Source organism: Zalophus californianus, chromosome 2 (genome assembly GCF_009762305.2).
Source record: "Zalophus californianus isolate mZalCal1 chromosome 2, mZalCal1.pri.v2, whole genome shotgun sequence".
NCBI lineage: Eukaryota > Metazoa > Chordata > Mammalia > Carnivora > Otariidae > Zalophus > Zalophus californianus.
The window spans coordinates 40,745,790-40,766,336 of NC_045596.1; the positions used below are offsets into that span (position 1 = coordinate 40,745,790).

The window sequence follows — 20,547 nt, forward strand, 5'->3', positions numbered from 1 at the left end:
GCAAGGGAACTGAGGCTAAGGACGACGCAGGGGACAGTGTGGCCTCGTTTGCCTCAGGGATGCAACGTGGTGGCCTTATGGAAGCTTTCCCTTGAGGGCCTGGGGCCATGATGAAAAATGTATTTATGAGGGGCCCCTGCTTAAGGTGGCGGGGGGAAAGTGGGAGGACTACTGTTTTTTAGATGATTGTCAGCGTATCTGCCTTCCAAATGTATCTCCACTAGCTTGTCACCAGAGCATTCCACAGCTCGGGATTTTAGATACAACTTTTTAAAAATTCTCTCCTTCGTGCTTCACTTCTGACCCACTTTGTGTTAGCCAGTTACATACTCAGAATTAAGAATTCTCAGTTTTTAATGTTAGAATTAAGATGGCTAAATTCTATGAGTGAGTTGATAAATTTAGCGTAAATACAATCTTAACGCCAACGAACAATGTGATTACAACTAAATTTAAATGTGTGCACGAGAAAGATCATGCCAAAAAGAGAAAAGTTGTTTTAAATAGCAGAATTATGGGTATCTTTTAAATAATGTTGATTAGCAAGCTACATTTTACTATTTTTAGGATAGAATACTACTTTTGGCAGTCATGCCACTGTAAGTCATAGGGTTAAAAACTTGCTCTTTAAAAACAACAAATGCAAGTGTATATCGCTAACATGACAATGGCACTGCACGGAATCTGGAAGAAAGGAAAAACCCTGGAGAACTTAACATGACTGCTGCATGGTATACCTCAGCAAACCTCCTTTGAGGGCTTGCTGTGTGCCAGGCTCTAGGGTGCACTCAGCTCATTTTCTAGGGTAGCCAGCAGACCGACCGAGAAGCATCGTCTTTAGGATGAATGCTGGCAGAGAGCCGTGTCGGTGGCCAGGCTGGAGGGACGGACATTGGGGGGAAAGGGGGGAGGTCAGCCGGGACACCAAGGCCCCGTGCACAGGCCCGGGGAAGTCAGGTGCCTTGCAAGACTCAAGGATAGATAACAGCAGAAGAGCTTTTTTAAATCAGGAGGAATTGGAAACCAAAGACAGGAATTTTAAAAGAATTATAAAGTAACTTTTTCTTTCACATCTGCAACCACCTCCCAAGGGGTCCTCTCAGTAGATACCACAAAAAAGGCATCTGTTCCTAAAAACAAAACCTCTTAGCAAAATAGGAATAGGTGGATATTTCCTCATGAGAAGAATTCTTGGATCTCGTAGCCGGAATCTTTACAGTAGTAGAACCATGGAAAGAATGGTGACCCATACACGTGCTCCCGTGCTGTGGGGTAATGGCAGATGGGCCCACGAGCAGAGCGCGTGGGCGGGCACTCGCCCAGGGAGACCAGCAGGCACATGCAGGGACAAAAGTGAGGTGCAGGATTTATAGGCCTAGTATGAACCCTTGTGTGTAAACAAACTTAAAAGTGATTTAATTGTGTATTTGCACATACCTGAGTACAAGCATAAAGGTCTGAGAAGATATATGCTGGACTGGTAAGGAAAGGGTGAAAACACCCTTTTCTTTTTAGTCCATTTTGTCCTGACTTTGTCCATTGGAGTATTTTCCCGTGTGGTTGTATTCATGTGTCATTTGTAGAATAGACACGTGACTGCACGTGTGTGGGTATATGTGCCGTCAGAGCCAAAGCTAGCGGCCTATCAGATGGTAAATGCTAGATATATTTTCATTTGAGTGAAAACTGAGGTAAGGCTGCTTACCCTTGTGATGCTTATTTGCCATTGTTTTGGAAATGATGAGCCAGGGCTGTTAGACAAGACATAGAAAGAATGGAGAATAAATAACTGGAAAGGAGGCAAAAATGAACATTGGTTGGAGATGAAATGATCAGATTCTCCCTGGAAAGCCACAGAGAATTTCATGGATGAACAGAAACAGCAAATAAACATGTACTTATTCCATGGATGTAGAATTCTATAAATGACTTATTTGGGGAAGGATATTTAAAGGAATATTTAATAAATGATTGTCTCTGAGGAGTGGGGAAGGGTTGGAGGGGAAACTTGCTTTCTAACTTTTTTTCACTTTCGCTTTTAAATGAAATTTTGTATCATGTTTATATATTAATGTAGCAAAAAAACTGGATTAAAAATGCCATAATCTTTTATTTGGATAATAGCTTTTATTATTGTCTTAATATTTAAGTATTATATAAAGATTTCCTTAAATTTTTGTTTGAACAATATCTTTTCCCCTAATAATCAAGATAAGAAAATTAGGAATACATAGAAAAACTTATAAAATAAAAGGAGAATAAAGAAAGTCCCAGAAAAGGGTAACAGATATGAATATATGAAACAAAACATCTTGTAACAAAAAGGCACATTTGTGATTAAAAGGAAAATAACAGCATGCAGAAAAAATATTTGCCGTGGCCACATTGCAAGGGGAAAGGCCTAAATTTGACTTCAGGGGAGCCAGGGCTTTGAAGCAGAGAAAGGACATAAGACTTTCCAACAAGCCCTCTAGGTGATTTTAAATATTCATCTTTTGAGGACAGCCACCTTACACATTTATTGTGGTTTATTATTATTTTTTTAAGTAATCTCTACGTTCAACGTGGCACTTGGACTCAACTGCAAGATCAAGAGTCACGTGCTCCACCGACCGACCGTGCCTACCAGGCACCTCTGTTTATCATTATTTTATATTGAAATTACTCCTGGGGTGCCTGGCTGGCTTGGTCAGTTAAGCGTGCAACTCTTGATCTCGGGTTGTGAGTTCAAGTCCCATGTTGGGTGTAGAGATTACTTTAAAAAAAAAAAAAAGAAAAAAGGAATTATTCCTATGCCCTGTCTCCCTTCTTGGAGGGGAGGGACCATGTTTTCTTAATCGTTAGCAACGACCACAGTGCATAGGTCCACAGTATGTCAAGTAAATGTTACCTGGATGAAACAGACCTAAGCAGATGGTGGATTCTGCAGGACTTGGTAGATCTAGAGCTGTGCAAAGATTAGAGTGACTCCTGTATTCCGGTATTCATTCATTCATTTAATAAACTTTCTAAAAGCAACTGCTCCATGCCAGGTGGAATGCTGAGGTTCCACTAGAAATACAATAGCTCTTACTTTGGACGAATTCAGAGGGAAAGACAGAGGAGCTGGGACTTAACGCAGATGTACCCCATGTGAGAAAACCACTCCTGGCATTGTTGGGGGGTCTCAGAGGACTGCCCCTCCCAGCCTTTGTAGGTGGGGGTGGGGAGGAGTGGAGGACTCCCTGTCTGGTGTCAGTCTTCAAGACTGAAAACGAGTTGGCCAGTTAACATGGGGAAGGGAGAGGAAGATGGGCTGAGGCCACAAAGAACAGTCTGGTGTTGGGTGTGTGTCAGGACCTGTGTGCAGAGCAAAGCACAGGTAAGTGTTTCTGGGGCTTTTATTCATTGAGTACTGCTTATTGATTCATTTATTTTCACGAAACTTGATTTGAAGGTGGAGAGGTTGGAGGCCGAAGAGGAAGGGAGGCTCTAGTTCATAGAGAACCTTACTCGATATGCCAGACTTTGCACTTCATCTTCAGGGAGTGGGGAGCCACTGAAGGACATGATGCCAGCATGGGATTTGTGTCTGGGATGGCTCCTTTAGGTGGCCATGTGCAGGATGGGTCACAGGTTACGGGGCTGTGGAATTCAGGAGCTCCTGAGGAGACTGCTCTGGTCATCAGCGTGAGAGAATGATGCCTGAACAGGCCAGCACAGGATAGGTACAATTAAGAAATATTTGGAAGGAAAAACTGGGATTGCACCTGCTAGTTGACCGGATGTGGAGAGTGTAGGAGAAGGGAAGAGTCCAGGAGGACTCCCAGGCTTCTGTTTCCTGGTGGGGCCACCAGTTGAGACAGACTATGGGAGGATAAGCAGGCGTGGCATGGAGAGATGATCCACTCAGTGAGGTGGTGGCTCGGGGCAGAAGAGTTTAGCTGTGGCCGTTCAACAGGAGGTGGGGTAGCCAGGCGGTGACGTGGTAGACAGTCCCAAGGTAAGAGGGAAAGTGTGGGCCCGAGAGCTCAAGCACCGATGAGACTTCGTTGGCAGAGGGTATAGAATGGACTAGAAGAGGTTTCAAGATGGAACTCCTCACACCAAATTTAACAAGTCGGGAGAAAGCAAAGGAACACATTAAGAAGCCAAAAGGGAAGTAGGAGTAAAACCAGATGAGAGAGGGTACTTCCAGAAGCTGTGGGAGGAGGCAAATTTTGTGAAGAAGGAACTTCAAAGTTTCAGATTATCACAGAGGGGTCAGATAAAATAAAAACCAGCTGACTGTTAGATTTGGCAGCGAAGGTGTTATGGTGACCTTGGAAAGAAGAGTTTCAATAGAGAGAGGAGCAGAAACCAAATTGCAGTGGTTGAAGAGTGAATGGGAGATAAAGGAAGGATGGAACATGTAGGCAGTTCTTTCAGGAGGAAACAGAGCTGAAGCCAGAGTGGGAAGAAAGAGGCTTTATTGCCTTGTCAACAGAAAGACTACTTGCTTTTTTCCTATGTAAGAGAAGCAATTATGTTATTTCCCAGTTAATTTTGTAAAGAATATTATGTGGTTCTCTGCTAGGTTTCCAGAGATTATTGTATGTATTGAAATTATTACCAAAATAAGATAGAGCTGTAAGCTACTTTAAAGAGCAGGAGTTGAACTCAGGTAGCCTTATCTTTAGACACAAATTATGTGTAGCCTGTGTCCATAGGTTGAAAGGCATGGCAATAAATTGACTTAAATGATTGTGCAGAGCCAAATCCTTTAAAAAGTAACGGAAATTCCAGAATATTTTCTAGTTTATACTTGGTGATTTCTTTTCTCAGAAAGGATTATGACCCGTAAGTGTTACTTGATTTTAGTTTACTTTAAAAATATTTTAACGGTATAATACTACTATAGGAGTAATAGCGTACATGGTAAGATTTAATTTATATAAGGTTGCATTTCATCGCAGGTACTGATGATGTTGTAGGTCCTGAAGGCATGGAGAAATTTTGTGAAGACATTGGGGTCGAACCTGAAAATGTAAGTCTAACCTATTAAGTTGGGCAAATCAGTTGACTATTTTTCTTAACTCTTTTGTCCCTTGACAAATAAAGCAACAGTAAAGAAGTAATGGTGTGTTAGTTTTGTGAGGCAATCTGAGTAATAAGTTCCAATTCTAATTTGATTTCTAAGCAAAAATTTTTGTTGTAATTGGTATGGTGTAACCAGTCATTTTTTTTCTCTTGTTTACGTTCTTGTAAATACAAGGCATGGTAATAAAGTAATTAAACTAGATGTTTAAAAAGTGGTGTGGGCATGTGTACCTCCACTGAGAGATCAGCTGGGAGACTGAGTCACAGTCTGTTCTCTATTTGTCCCCCTCTATAGTTAGTCCAGCCTAATGCAGAGTTTGTCCGGATCTTTGAATAATTAATTGTTCATAAGGGTTTTGAGTAGGTTGTAATTATCAAGAATTTTTCATAGCTCTTTCACTTCTGATTGAATTTAACACAGGGGTTGCTTTTTAGTATATAAAGGCCCTAAGTATTTCCTTAAAAACATTTAATCAGAAGTTATTTTATATGCTTAATGATTTTTTCCTAATTCTTATCATGTTGAATATTTTTTCCTGTTCCTACATCATTTCTCTTACACTAAAATGAAAAATGATGCTCGTGCAAGTGCCTTGGCTCATTAACTATGCAGTTTAATATTGCATTAGCCTCCAATTTAACAAATATGTCTTCGATCCTAAATGAATTTATGATCTAGAAGAGATCTCAAGAGCTCATCCCCCTCATTCACTCTTCTTGGCAAGATAGCTGGTGCCCATGTATATATCATGCTCTTAAAGACAACTAGAAATTAAGACTTCACACTATTTTCTTAAAACTTTTCTTTACCCTTAATATTTCTATGCTTCTGTCCTCCCCCTTACTCACCCCAGCACTACATTTTCTAAAGAGCCTTTAGCTCATTATATGGATTTCTGTCTTGTATTTTTTATTTTAATGTGATCTAGTTCAGGTATCTTAATAAATTATTCAGCTTGCTATATAGGTTTAGGGACAACTGGGCCAATAGTATTTGCCTGATGTGGTCCATAGACTAGTCATAGACAGAAAAAAGAACATTTCACTGGCTTTATGAAGGAAGTTTCCTGATGGCAGCTGGGCCAAGGTTGGCAGAGTGTTTTCTGGACTGAATGGTAAGAAGGGTGAGAGTGAGTTGAGCCTGAGAGCGGACCTAAAGGTTTTACCCAGAGCACAGTCGTCAGTCTAGATCGGAGGGAACCAGCGGGGGCCAGCAGGGCCCGGAGGGGAGGAGATCAGGAGGCCAGGGTCAGGCTGCCAGTGTGAGAGGCACTCCGGGAGCATTTACTCTCAGGGGGAGGGAAAGGCCTGTTGGTGGGGGGCAGGGAGTGCTGGTGTGGATTCTAGTTCTTCAAATACCAGTACTCAGTAACGGAGAGCTGCTGTTATCCTTTTGGGGAGCAGTGATGAGGCCTTTAGTGCTCGGTTTCTCTAGGAAAAGAAATAGTCTTGAAGTGTTGAATCACACTGAAGTCCAGGAGACCAAATTCAGAATATTATTCTAAAGTATTTATTACTGTACTTCATTTCTAAGATGCCACTAACAGAAGTTGTATTTTATATCATCACTAAGAAAGAAAAAACATTGCTAAGTAAACTGATATGCATCAATTGTGAATGCATCCCAGTATCGGAAGTGTTAACATTTGAAAAATAAGCAGTAAATTCTTTTTTAAAGGCTTGTCTGCACTGTTGACTTAGTACTTTAAAACACTTTAAAGATAGGCTTTAAAGCCCTCACCTTGCCTGAAGACTTAGAGCTTATGAAATTGAAGCAGGCTTGTAAAATTCAAATCTGCTGTCATTTACTAAGGCAACAGCAAAATCCTTTAAGTAATTAGCATCCTGATTAGCTACGGTAAGAAAGGTCCATTTTGTGTAAAGAAATACTCATTGCAAATATCAACTTGGCTTTTTAGCCACATTTCTTGCGTACTTGTGTGTGTGTGTGTGTGTGTGTGTGTGTGTGTGTGTGTGTGTGTGTGTGTGTGTGTGTGTTTCTGTGTCCTAACCATTGTTTTAACTTAACAAGTATTTATGTGGAACTTTAAGTCTTTCTGATAGAGGATTGAGTATAGATTTTTTTTTTTTAGATATTGTTTGAGAACATACCAAGTTTGAATTAGAAAATGTGGGTTATTCCACCTAGGTAAATTGATATGTATGCCAGAGTGAGAATTCCAAGAAAAGCTGAGGGATGAGGAGAAATCCACTAATGTGTAAATATTTGGAAGAACATATCTTTCTGGGAAGTTTTTCTGAGTAGCCCCCTGGTCTCTTAAGTTAAAGTTTTTTAACCTATTAAGGGATGATATTTTGTGATGATGTGTATGATATGTAGAAACATTGGTTTACTAATCAGTGCTAGTTAATCTACCTAGTAATCTAGATTTTTTAATCTAAAAAACCTAGTGACTTTAAAAATCGATATGTACTGATTTGAGATTTGATGAAAGGGCTTAGAGACTCAGTGGGTTCTCATGGATAATCATTTCCAAGGTGGAAAACCATAAAGTCAGCATGAAGAGAAAGCTTTTCATTAATCTTGCAGTTATAAATTAGACAAAGCTGGACGTTTTTAGTCTATAAACTACCTTGTTGGCAAACAAAAGGACAGACTTTCTGAATCTCCCTCATACCATTGTTCTGGAGTACTTAATGTGTGTGTTGGCTCTCAGGGGCTAATTAAATCATCTCAAGTGATTTCTAATTGACTGCTTGCCTTATTTTTTCATGTTCTATCATCCTCTTACCACCATCACCATCTGATCCAGTGGGGCCACGTGGATGGTGGATTAATGTTTGGGGAAGTTCTAGTAGTTGAAGCCTTCATGTCCTGTGTAAAGAAATAAAATTAACTGCCAGATGTGGACTATGCTAGTCCCTGGCCAATTTCTGCAGAAACATCTATTTTCTTCCCATTGTTTTTATTGTTGTTGTTGTTACAACAAATGGAGATGTAGCCATTCAGCAGTGTTTATGCGATCCCCAGTTCAGGACTTGGGTGTCCCTTAGGTATGGACAACTGTCCAGAGATAACCAGCCCACACCCAGAGTGGTGGGATGGTCCTAGCAAAGCCCTGCCCCTCTTTACCTGTCTAGGGCTGGCCTACTTTCTTTTTTAGTTATTCCCCATTTTATCTTGGGTCTCTGAGGTAGACGAGATGGGAAGGCTTCCTCTTCTTGCCCAGTCACGAATGGGTGGACTCAGCTCTGTCCCTCTGTGGAGTCCTGGACAATTTGAAGCTGGATGTACCTTTGAAATGTAATTTTGTCTTTATACCTTCAAGCATTTATTAAATTCACCATCAGGATCTCTGGGCCATCTTTTCCCTAAAGCAGCTAAGTGATAAGCAGTGCCGGAAACTAGAGTTGTCACAGTTCCTGATGCTTCCAGAGTTTCCGAAGACTCCCTCGAAGCCAGAGTGGTGCCCCACTGAGAAGTGATGGAGCTGGGCCACTCAGCCTGTGCTCAGTCCAGGCACAGCGCTTTTTAAGTAGAATTTTGGGCCACTTTCAAATAGTTTTCCTCCAGTGTATACAGTTAAATTCACAAACATTAATGTGTTTGTGATACAACGCCATTATTATCTATGACCTACCACTGACCTTTTTATTTTTTTTAGCCCTCTGCTCTGCACCTGCTCTGTTCACTTAATAAACCTTGGAGATTGTTCCCCGTTTCTGCTGATAGCTCTACTTCATTTGTCTTAATGGTGGCATAGTATTTCTTTGTGTGGAGAGCATTCAGCAAGGAAATATTTAATTAGGCCCTTATTGACAGATGTTTGGTTCTCAGTCTTTTGCTACTGTAAATAAGACTGCCGGAATATTATTGAATAATACCATCTTTATGTACATGTGTGGTGTATCTATAAGATAACTTTCTGTAAGTGGAATTGCTGTGTTGATAACTGGTTTTAATTTTGGTGAATATTGCAAAATTGCCCTCTGGAGAGGTTAACGGCTTTACATTTCCACCATCATGCATCACAAGAGTTCATGTTCCTCCAAGCCTTTGTCAACAGACTAATTATCAAACTTTTTATATGTTTTCCAAACTAGAACTCATTTTTGAAGTTACCCTGTTCATATTTCAGTGACTAAACTACCGTGAACAGAAGCATTTGGAAAGTTGTTGATATGTTTTAATTACTGAGATCTGTCATTCTGATTTGATTGGTCTTTCTAATTTTTTGTTTGTTTGTTTTTATACAGGTAGTTATGCTTGTCCTAGCTTGGAAATTGGATGCACAAAACATGGGTTATTTTACTCTACAGGAATGGTTAAAAGGAATGACTTCTCTACAGTAAGTCCTGAGGCTGTCCTGGGCCAGGGGTTTGTGGGGAGGCATCCACGCACTGCCCAGCTGGCTGCTTCCTCCCTGGGATGTCAGGGAGCCCGGGCTGGGTGACTGGAGGAAGCCAAGTGATCTGGCAGACTTCACCTGTGGCCATAGGTGTAAAGACCAAATCCCATTTTTATGGTGAAGAGAGGACATTATGCATACATTTTAGCAATTAAAATGTTTATATAATATATATTGTTTATTTTAGTATTCTTCTAGAGCATATCTACCCAATAGAAATAGACCAGCCTTTTCTCATAGATGTGAGCCACATATGTAATTTTAAACTTTCTAACAGTCACATTAAAAAAAGTTAAACAGGTAAAATTAATTTTAATGTATTTTATTTAACTCCAGATATCCAAAATGTTGTTATTCCAACATATAATCAGTATTTTAAGAATTAACAAGCTTTTCTTTTTCTCATATTATATCTTCAAACTCTGGTATATGTTTTACATTTCTGATCCACCTCAGTTTGTATTAACTTTGTCTGAAGTGCTTGGTAGCCACGTGCATCTAGTGACTACCATATTAGCACAGGCTTAGAGCTTAAAAAGCAAAGGCATATTAGCATCTGGTTTACAGGTAGGGAGAAAAAGTTGACTGAAGTTTAACTTAGAAATGAAAATATTTGATAGCTTCTATTTTATATATTCTGATTTTAGCTTTGGGCAAAATTGGAACTTCATTACTCTAGTGATTAAAAAGTAATAATAGCAATTCTGTTTGTGTTACTTGAGCCAGAATAAGAAAAAAACCCAGTGGTTTCATGAGTTCACTTTGCACGCATGTGTGTGCATGTGTGTGTGTGGGGGGGTGCACACACTAAGTTTCATTCAAGAAAACAGTTGTTACTCTATTATTGGGCATTGAAGGATACAGTTGGGATGGGTGATAAATATTTCAGTGGTACTGGAAGATGAAGTGCTGATTCTTAACATGGTAACTTTGATCTAAAATACTCGGAAGGACTCTTTTTTCACTTTAACTTGGAATAATAGACTTTGATATTTACTGGATTGAAATTGGAGTGGAAATGGTTTTTAACAATTTGGAATTTGCCAGCTTACTAGCATTGTCCGTTTGTTATTGATAAAAATGCTTTCTTTGTCCCTGGCCGTAGTAGTTGGTTATGCACTTCACTGCTCGTTCATTTGAGCCCATTTGAGGCTGCCGGGTGAGGAAGACCGATCAGGCTTTGTCCTGCACATTTTACCAATGAGGAAACTGAGGCTTAGGGATACATGATGTATCGAAGTAAGTGGCAGAAAGGGGAAGAAAATCCCAGACTTCTGATTCTTTAAGTCATGTTCTTCCTCTAGCAGCTGTTATCTGATGGCAGATGAGTTTTGGGTAAAAGTCAAGTCACCCTTTTACAAGTACACTTTCCTGACAGCATGCTCTAGAATTTTAGGGTTAAGTCCTCGGAAATCTCTTTAAAAATTGTGTTTGTGGGGCGCCTGGGTGGCTCAGTCGGTTAAGCTTCTGCCTCTGGCTCAGGTCATGATCCTCGAGTCCCGGGATCGAGTCCCACATCAGGCTCCCTGCTCGGCAGGGAGTCTGCTTCTCCCTCTGACCCTCTTCCCTCTCGTGCTCTCTCTCTCTCATTCTCTCTCTCAAATAAATAAATAAAATCTTAAAATAAATAAATAAATAAATAAAAATTGTGTTTGTGGTGTTGGGTGCATGTCCTTGACAATTTCAAGTCTGCTCAGTCTGCTCACTCTCCTCGTTTCCCTCACGGCCTTCCTGTGCTGCCCTCTGAACACAGCGCAGGGTGGCTGCTCTTTTTTAAGGGTCCTTGTCATGATGAATGCATGGCCACATCAAGATTTTATTTCAAGGTTTCAGAGAAGCCACCATCAATATTTTTCAGGCACATTTTCATTTGTCTTCAGAGGGGGAGGGTATAATACCCATTTTTATGTCATTCTAGATTCTTTTTTACATTTGCCTTTACCAAAGAATGTTACACAATGCCAGGCCTTTCCCATATGAGGGCCACACTGCCTGGGAAGCGTGCAGTTCCCTGGAAGAGGTCTGTGTATGTTCAGGAGGTCCTGGGGGGATTGCAGGGACCCTGCCGGTTCTTTTTTTTTTTTTTTTTTTTAAAGATTTTATTTATTTATTTGAGAGAGAGAGAAAGAGAGATAGCACGAGAGGGAAGAGGGTCAGAGGGAGAAGCAAACTCCTTGCTGAGCAGGGAGCCCGATGTGGGACTCGATGCCGGGACTCCAGGATCATGACCTGAGCTGAAGGCAGTCGCTTAACCAACTGAGCCACCCAGGCGCCCCAACCCTGCCGGTTCTTTATTGGGAACCCCACTTAACGCTTGGTGTGACGCGCTTGGTGGCAGATGGGTTCCTGTAGGAGACGGCCACTTGGTCCTTGCAATTCAGGGTGAAATGACAAGCCACCCACTCTAAGGACATTGAGGAGCCTCCTTTCTTTTTTTGGTATGAAACTCTGAGATGGCTTTCCCCATCACTGAGGAAGAGATAATTACTCAGAATAACCTTTAAGTTTCTTTATAGTTCAGAATAGTCCAATGTCAAGTTGTAAGAATCTCCACTCCCCCTCCCTTGGGCCTCCCTAGATGCGTGATTTGTTCAGCAAGTGTTTGAATGGCCGTGACGTGCCAAGCACAGTGTTCTACATCCTGGTGAAACAAAATCCATGAACAAGACAGTCCGTTCAGGTCAGGGGTTCGGAAGCAAAGTGCAGGCAGAAGATCCAAAAGTAATAAGGCCACTTCTCTTTAGGCTTCTTGAATTGATAAAATAAGTGCTGTGTTTGTAAGGTATGCATGCCCAGTAAACAAGAATAAGAATGCTTAGAAGCTAATCACTAATATGCTGGGAAGATGGAAAGTGGTCCCTCTTCTGAATTACCTATTTTGGATTTTTTCTTCTTTTTTTGCTCTCTTTTGGTTTTATTAAACCTGTCCAGTGAAGTGTTTTGAACTCACACTGGAATTAAAGTGTATATGACAATACCTGTATTTATCATATATTAGTATATTTGATTAAAATGCAAAGTGTAAAAAAATGGTTACTGTACAGTGGGAGTGTGCCAGAAACAGAAAGCCCGTGGGTTTTGGAGCCAGAGGTTTGAAGCCGCTCCGCCACTCCCTGGGTGTCTCTGGCAGCGCCTCGCCAACCGGGAAGGGGAGATGATGCACTGTGGTCACACCTGGGCTCTCAGCCCCGCTGGGGCCAGTGTTCTGTGAGCACCGGAAGGAATGACGGCAGTCGGGGGGCACACTCCTTTCCAAGCTCTGCAGATCATTCTCAGCCAGGAGAAGGCACCGCTCATTTCAGTTGACTGTTCTGTTATTTATCGCCTTGTTCCAGCACGTGGGCTTAGGCTTACTTCTGATGAATTAAGTTTATAGGGATGTTTACGCTACACAGAACAAAAGTGTGTTAGAGATGTAGCCAACTTTGCATAGAAGTTAGAAGGTGCATAGAAGTTGATGGGCTAGAAACATACCTTTGGCTAAGTGAAGGGGTGAAGGCCTTTCCCCCGGTAATGGAGAACTACTTTTCGTTTTAGAACCTTTGAGGTTTATTGTCCTGCTTCCTGGTGCTTCTGAATCTGTTACAGGAGCAAAACTCATAAGAAATGACCCCGCGGGGCGCCTGGGTGGTTCAGATGGTTAAGCATCTGCCTTTGGCTCAGGTCATGATCCCAGGGTCCTGGGATCGAGTTCCGCATCAGGCTCCCTGCTCCCTGGGAGCCTGCTTCTCCCTCTGCCCCTCTCTCTCTCTCTCTCTCTCTCTCTCTGTCTCTGTCTCTCATGAATAAATAAAAATCTTTAAAAAAAAAAAAAAGAAAGAAATGACCCCATGATAGGTTCACATTTTGTTTTGGGGAGAGGATGCCTCTGAGCGAAGTGGCACGGTCTGCCCTTCTCAGGCCGATATGAGTCTTCTCACATGTGCTACACCGAAAAGCAGGGACGGGCTGAAGATGTGGCTGCTTTCTGGAAAGTCTCAGGCTGGTTGCTTTAACTCCCCAAGCCAGTTTCTTCACAGGCCCTGTTAGAAGGCAATCCCTCTGCACTTGCTCTTGTGGAGTGACCACTAGATGGCAGTCTGTGGTTCGGATGGGGTGACTCAGCGGCCTGTTCCCTGATGGGGGTGGGTGCAGAGGCTCTGTGGGGCAGGGCCCCTTTTAAAGCAGATTAAACTCTTTATTGATATTAGCTCTAACCTATGTCACTGTCTTCAGTACATCTATGAAGGGAAAGTTTTACTTTGGGCATTTTATGCTTTACACTCCAGACAGGAGCGCTGATCGTCTTTCAAACAGGACACCTCTGTCCAGGGTGGTGCTGGACTCCCAGGCATGCTGCTGAACTTCGTTCACGTTTGGCCTTGCGATTCTACCTGAGGACTCACAGCTCCTTCCTTTTCTTGCAGCTGCTACAAGTGTAGCAGCACTTGTCGAAATGAGTGGTCCCTGCCCTCGAGTCTGTTGGGACAAGCATCTGTTCTTCTTCCTCTCATTGGGCAGGAGTTAGCCAGATCACCTGCTGCTATCAGGCCAACTTCCTGTGGTTTTGGTCCTTCACCTTCCCTTCCAGTAAAGAGCAGAGACCTTGGCCTTAAATGTTTTGGGGTTAGCTGGTTTCTCTCCTCTTTGACCCTCCCCCATATTATTAATAAAATATTATTAGTTACGTATATATACAATAAAAAAATCAAATCATACAGTAGATGCAAAGTTAGCCCTGCTCCCCTCCAGCCTCCGAGACTCCCACTTACACTTCCTTGGATGTCCTTTTAGCCTCTGTTTACCCCACATTTGGGGTCTGGCACTAGATCTCTAATAGGCTATCAGCATCTTTTTTTTTTTCTTCCCCCACCTTTCTCCACGGAGATCCAGAGTGAGCTTTCCAAGGTGCAAAGCCCAATGATTGTGGTCTCTCCCATGGTAGGGGGTGACTTCAGTTGTTTCTAGGATTCAATTAAAAAAAAAAAAAAAAACAGTATGGACCACAAAACCCTTTATGGCCTGGCCCAACCTCCCTTTCACTTCCCCTCTTCATCTACCCTGTCTAGTCACAATGGTTTCCTTTTCATCTTTGAACTTGGCATGCCCCCTTCTGCCATGGGGCCTTTGCACCTGCTGTTCTTTTTATCTGGAAAACCCTCTCTTCTAAAAATATCTAGTGTCTGCTTTTAGCTGTCAGCAAACATTTCAGGCCCTTAAGGAAGCCTTTTCTGCCTTCTAAAATAGTCTAATTGTTATCTTTTTGTACTTTTCAAACATCAGGAAGAAATAGAGGATATTCTAAATTGTTGTAGATTCGCAGAAATGAAACATTTACTCTGGTTTTTGACTTTCAGATATTTTATTATCTCAGTAGATTATGGGAACTGTTTTGTAGTTAGCTACAAAAAAGAAACCTTCACAAATTTATTGCTAAAAATAGATCAGTGTGCTCTAGTATGAACCATATTTTAGTTTATAAGGTATATAAAATATTTACATTGATATTATTTACAATATGTATTATACTTAGTAGTAGTAGGTAAAAGCTCTACAGAGGAATACAAGGAAGCACATCCAGCTTTGAAAAGGTTAATATTGCTGGTGGAAATGGTGACTCTTGGTTCTCATTTTTAAGGGCTAGATATTAGGAACAGAAAAATCAGTTTGTAAAAATAGCCAATTAGTCTACTTCCTTAGGAAAAATAAACAGCGTGTCACTTACCTGTAAAAATGGGTTTTTATCACCAAAGCTCCCTGGAGAAATAGCTGATTTCAGGTCTAGGGTGGAGAAAGTACAAAGTGATCTGGGATGTCTTGTGCCAGAAGCAAGGACGTGCTCAAAGACTTGACGGGGACATGTCAGAAGGACAGTGGCACCAGCTTGAAGGGGCTGCTGCCCAAATGAGGACAATTTGTGCATCACAAAGAACAAAGGCAATAAAAGATGCTAACACTGAATAAAAGCAAAAATCCTTAAGTCCAGAAAAGAGGAAAGGTGGTGAATAGAACTTCTGTTTATGGAAGAACTCCAGCCAGTAGGGGCACAGCCTGAGAGAGTCAGAAAAATCACCATTTTATGTCTTCAGATGTAAAGTCGATTCGAGCAGGTATCACCAGTGGATGCTGAGACCACCAGGTGAAAGGTTGTTGAGGAGCAGGATTCACAGTCTCAAGATAGCATCCCATAAATTATATACCATTTCAGAGGAGGGCAAGTACCTGTTAGTGGAGAATCTGGGGGATGTTACTTTAATTGAATGAACCAGTTTAGTATCACTCATAGTGGGACAGACCGACACGGTAAGCCTCCTCGTGGGTTGCAGAGAGAAGGACATCATGAGTAGTGTTCTTAGCGTAAGTAGCCAGCTTGAGTATAATCATAGGGCAATTATCTGACAAATTGGGATTCTGCAAAACAACTTTTTTCGAAAGTGACATTGTCAAGAAAGAGGGGAAAAAAGGAAGGACACCCTTCTAGAGACTAAGGAGATAGACAGCTAAAAGCAATACATGAGCCTTGATTGGATCCTGGATCAAGAAAAAGCATCTATAAAGAAACTCAGGGGAACAATTGGGAGTTTCGTATGTGGGCTATATATTCGCTAAGAAAGCTTACACTGGTGAAATATTAAGAGTGATGATGGTATTTCAACGTCTAGGAGGGGCGCCTGGGGGGCTCAGTCGTTGAGCGTCTGCCTTCGGCTCAGGTCATGATCCCAGGGTCCTGGGATCGAGCCCCGCATCGGGCTCCCTGCTCCGCGGGAGGCCTGCTTCTCCCTCTCCCGCTCCCCCTGCTTGTGTTCCCGCTCTCTCTGTGTCTCTCTCTGCCAAATAAATGGATAAAATCTTTAAAAAAATAAATAAATAAATGTCTAGGAGTGAAGTGTCATAACGTTGGCAAGTTGCTTTCAAATGGTACAGAAAAAAGTGCATGTATGTGAGAGAGCACAAATAAGACAGACAGTATTGGTTACGACCCCAGGGATGGATATGTGGGTGCTTAGTTACTATTCTTTCCATTTTTCTGTACATTTGAAATTTTTTTAAATAAAAAATGTAGGGAAAAATAGATCAGCATGAATGTGTTCCAACTCAGGGTTTTATTCTGTCTTTTGGTATTATGTTTTATATTACTGCCCCAATTAAGAAAAAAACTCAGATTATAATTTGCCTTTATTCTGTTTCTCTAGATGTGATACAACAGAAAAACTCAGAAATACTTTGGATTACTTAAGATCATTATTAAATGATTCTACAAACTTTAAACTTATTTACAGATATGCATTTGACTTTGCACGGGTGAGTTCTCTGGAGCCTATCCAGATGTTTCCCTCTCCTCCCTCCCCTCCCCCTTTCTTTTTATTGCCTTTGAGGTTTGTTTTTACATGCTGCAAGCAAAAAATTTGAGTAAGTTACTCCCAGGGTGCTAGTTAGAATTTCTTTCTACAGGTACTCTTTCTAAACTGATTCTGGGCAAAAAAGGTAGTAGGTTAGCAAAAAGCTGTGGTGGCAGACCTTTAAAAGCTCTTGCAGTTGGCTTAGAAGTCATTTATAAATGGGCATGTAATAGATACTTTTTTAAATGTCTTTTAGATAGGCTTGGAAAAGCTTTTCATTCTCATGAAACAACAAATCTTCACTCATTGAATTATTGGAATAAACTACTCAGATCTAATCCAGTTTCACTTTGGGTGCTGTGTTGTATTTGGAAATCATTTGAACTTCAAACCCAAGCGAATTTCAGTGAACATGATTCAAACATAATTTCTAGTCATCGTTTTGAAAAGTGAGCATCTTGTCACATAGCGAGGCCCGTCTAAGTGTGTGACTGGTTCTACTGGAGTGAACAAAGTCTTATTTTTTCAGCCTACTCACCATAGGTGGTGAATTCTGAGGCTCCAGTTGGCATTGTATTCATTCACACACAATCCACAGCCCATGCAGTTATACTCTACTCAAGAATGGTGTTGTGTTTTCTGTTAGGCTTCTGTGTTTGGTGGATTCAGGTGACAAGGCTTTCTTGATTGATTGTGTTTTAAAGCAGAGAGTTCGGGGAGAGAGAACTCTTTTTTTTTTTTTTTTTTTTTTTTATACCACCATGCTGATCTTTTCCATTTTTTACATGCTTTGGCTCTGGTAGTTGAGCACCAAAGGTTTACTTGATGGTGAATTCTGGTACATTTGCAATAACACATTAGTAGTTCTCTGTGGTGTCCTCATTTGTGAATTTTTGCATTTTCATAAACTTCGAGTAAAATCACAACACATGAAAGTTTACAGACATTAGAAATGATAATGGTGAAACTCAGATACAGTGTTCTTCTAAATGGCATTTGTATATAGATAGGAGTTATTTGCCAGATGCTTTTAGAATAGATACATAGTTTCTAGGATTGAATATTTTATTATGTGAGACTGGTTTCCTCCCATAGTCAGCTGTTTCTTACTGTATGGGTGAAGTTTGTTTAGAAGCATTATAGCTTCTCACCAAAATAAGCCCTGTTTTCTAGCTTTTCTGTTTGGGGGTTAGAGTTTGCCACAACTTTAGCTCCAGGTTCCGTTTTACTCCCCTCCCCGGCTTGCCCCATCCGTGGTGCATCAGCGTGGCCCGTCTCAGAAGGGCCCCTTTGCTTGCCTCTTTCTTGGTATTTCCACCATAGCCTTGCCGATCGAAGCCCTGGTTACTCTGGGCCTGCTCTGCCACAGTCATCTTGTTTCCACATTCTGTCACTTCTCGTCCAGCGTCACATCAGCAGGGTGTCCCGCATCTGCCTTCGGCCCCAGGGTCACTGGGCCACCTCCTGGCTCAGCAGAGCCTTCAGTCCCTGGTGCCTTCGTGGTACGTAGTGTTTCACCATGTGTTTGGTGCGGCTGTTCCCTCCCCCCTCCCCCCGCCACTCTGCGTGACAAGCAGGGGCAGGATCAGTCTACTTCACAAAAGAGGAGAGTGGGCCGCAGAGGGGTAGAGACATTGCACCATGGTCACGCTGTTCATCAGCAGTAGATCCAGAACTCAAACCCAGGTTCTGGCCCCAGTTCCAGGCCGCGGGTCACTCTGGGCTTCCTTTCTCACAGGATGCCTGTGTTGTGGTGAAGTCCAGTCAACTGTTCCCTGAACCTGCCGCCTGCCTTTTTTGGCCTTTCTGCTTTCTGCCTTTATGACGAAAGGCATGCCAGACCTCTGCCTGGAGCCCTGTTTGCGCTCCCACGGCTTTCTCCCGTGTCAGGCTTCTGGGCCCAGCCACCCGCTTCCATTCGGCCACAGCCCAGGTCTCCAGCCCTCCCGTCCTGGAGGGGGTCGGGCGCCTTCCCTGCGTGGCCCTGCTGCCTCCTCTCACGTGGCTGTGGGGTTTGGGCACGGGCCTTCATTGCTCTGACAGAGCAAAGGATTATGTATTTTCTCTCTGTGCATCCCCGATAACAGCCAGCAGAGAGCTCTTTGCTTTTACTGAGCAATTACCAATGAATTAATAAGCCCTTGTATGTAAGATGAGTAACTACCACCCATGTATAATCATTGCCAAATAGATTCAGTTCAGCTAAAATATGCTCTAAGATGGTTTTGTTATTGAACCCTTTGGTTTGGTTTGGTTTGCTTAGCTGTATCCCACAAGTTTTGAGATACTGTACGTGTTTTCATCATTTGCATTCAATTCAAAATATTTTCCATTTTCCCTTGTGATTTCTTCTTTGACCCATTGGTTAGTTAGAAATGTACTGTTGGTGTTATTTTCCAAGTATTTAGGGCTTTCCAGGTAATCCTCCCATTGATACCTAGTTTAATTCTGTTGTGGTCAGAGAACATACCCTGTGTCATTTCAGTTCGCTTACATGTATGGAGACTTGATCTATGGTCCCGAATATGATCTGCTGTGATGAATGTTTTTTTTGTGTAAAACACGTGAAAAGAATGAGTATTCTGCTGCTGTTTGGTGAAGTGTTTTATGACTGTCAATTAGGTCATGTTGGTTGATAGCGTTGTTCAGGTCTTCTGTATCTCTCCCAATGTCTGTCTTCTAGGTTCTGTCCATTACTGAGAGGAATGTTGAATTCTCCAGCTATATTCCTCCTGTCATTTCTATCATGTATTCTGAAGTGCAGATATTAGGTTTGGATACAGTTCAGATTGTTACATCCTTCTAAAGAATTGACCCTTTAGCATCATGAAATGTCTCTTTATCTCTGGTAATATTCCTTGTTCTGAAATTTACTTTGATACAAATATAGGCACTCCTGCTTTCTTTTGATTAAAGTCTGCATGATTTGTCTTTTTCCACCCTTTTACTTTAAACCCGTTCGCGTCTTTATATTTAAAGTGGGTTTCTTATAGGTAGGATATAGTTTCCTATAGATAACATAGAGACAGTCTGACTGACAATATCTGTCTTGAGATGCTTAAACCATGTACATTTAATGTAATTATCGGTATGGTTAAATTTACATCTCCTGTAGTATCTCCTATTTGTCTCATCTGTTTTGTTCCTTTTTCCCTTTTGTCATGACTTCCTTGGATTGAGGTATTTTTTTTTAAACGATGCCATTTTAATCATTCCATTCCACTATTGCCTTAATAGCTGCCTCTCTGTCTCATTTTTCTTGCGGTTGCTCTAGGCTTTACATACACATCTTTAAATTTTCACAATCTACAAATAATATTGTACCACTTCATGTATAATGCAAGAACCTTTACGACAGTAGACTTTCATTTTGCGTTCCCATACTCTGCTGCTGCTATGGTACATTTTACTTACACATGGACTGCAAATCTCACAGTATATTGTCTTAGTCTATTCAGGCTGTTGTAACAGATGCCAGAGACTAAGCTGCTTATAAGTAACAGAAGTCTGTCTTGCAGTCCAGGATCAAGGTGTCAGCAGGTTAGGTCTCTGGTGATTGCCTGAAGCCTGATCCTACGATGGTTCTCTGCTGTAACCTCATGTGGCAGAAGGGAGGAGAGAGCTCTCTGGGGTCTCCTTTTATAAGGGCGCTAATCTGCAGCCTCATGACCTAACCCCCTCCTAAAGGCCGCACCTCCTAATACCCATCACCATGGGGGGTAGGATTTCAACATACGAATTCAGGGGGCACCACAGACATCAGACCATAGCATACATTGTTATCATTTTTTCTTTAACTA

At 41.7% G+C, this 20,547-nt stretch overlaps 1 protein-coding gene across 7 annotated transcripts in view; it reads left to right on the forward strand.

Annotated features, from left to right (window-relative positions):
• The window catches only part of DCUN1D4 (defective in cullin neddylation 1 domain containing 4), a 78,886-nt gene that overhangs the window by 44,690 nt on the left and 13,649 nt on the right, over window positions 1-20,547 (forward strand). For all 7 annotated transcript variants that reach the window (XR_003520746.1, XM_027598692.2, XM_027598694.2 and 4 more), the window contains 3 exons: window positions 4,935-5,005; window positions 9,277-9,368; window positions 16,601-16,709. Coding sequence is in view for 6 of the 7 variants with exons in the window: in XM_027598692.2 (XP_027454493.1) it covers window positions 4,935-5,005; window positions 9,277-9,368; window positions 16,601-16,709 (272 nt within the window). In the remaining variant the exon portion in view is untranslated. The remainder of the gene's footprint in view (window positions 1-4,934; window positions 5,006-9,276; window positions 9,369-16,600; window positions 16,710-20,547) is intronic.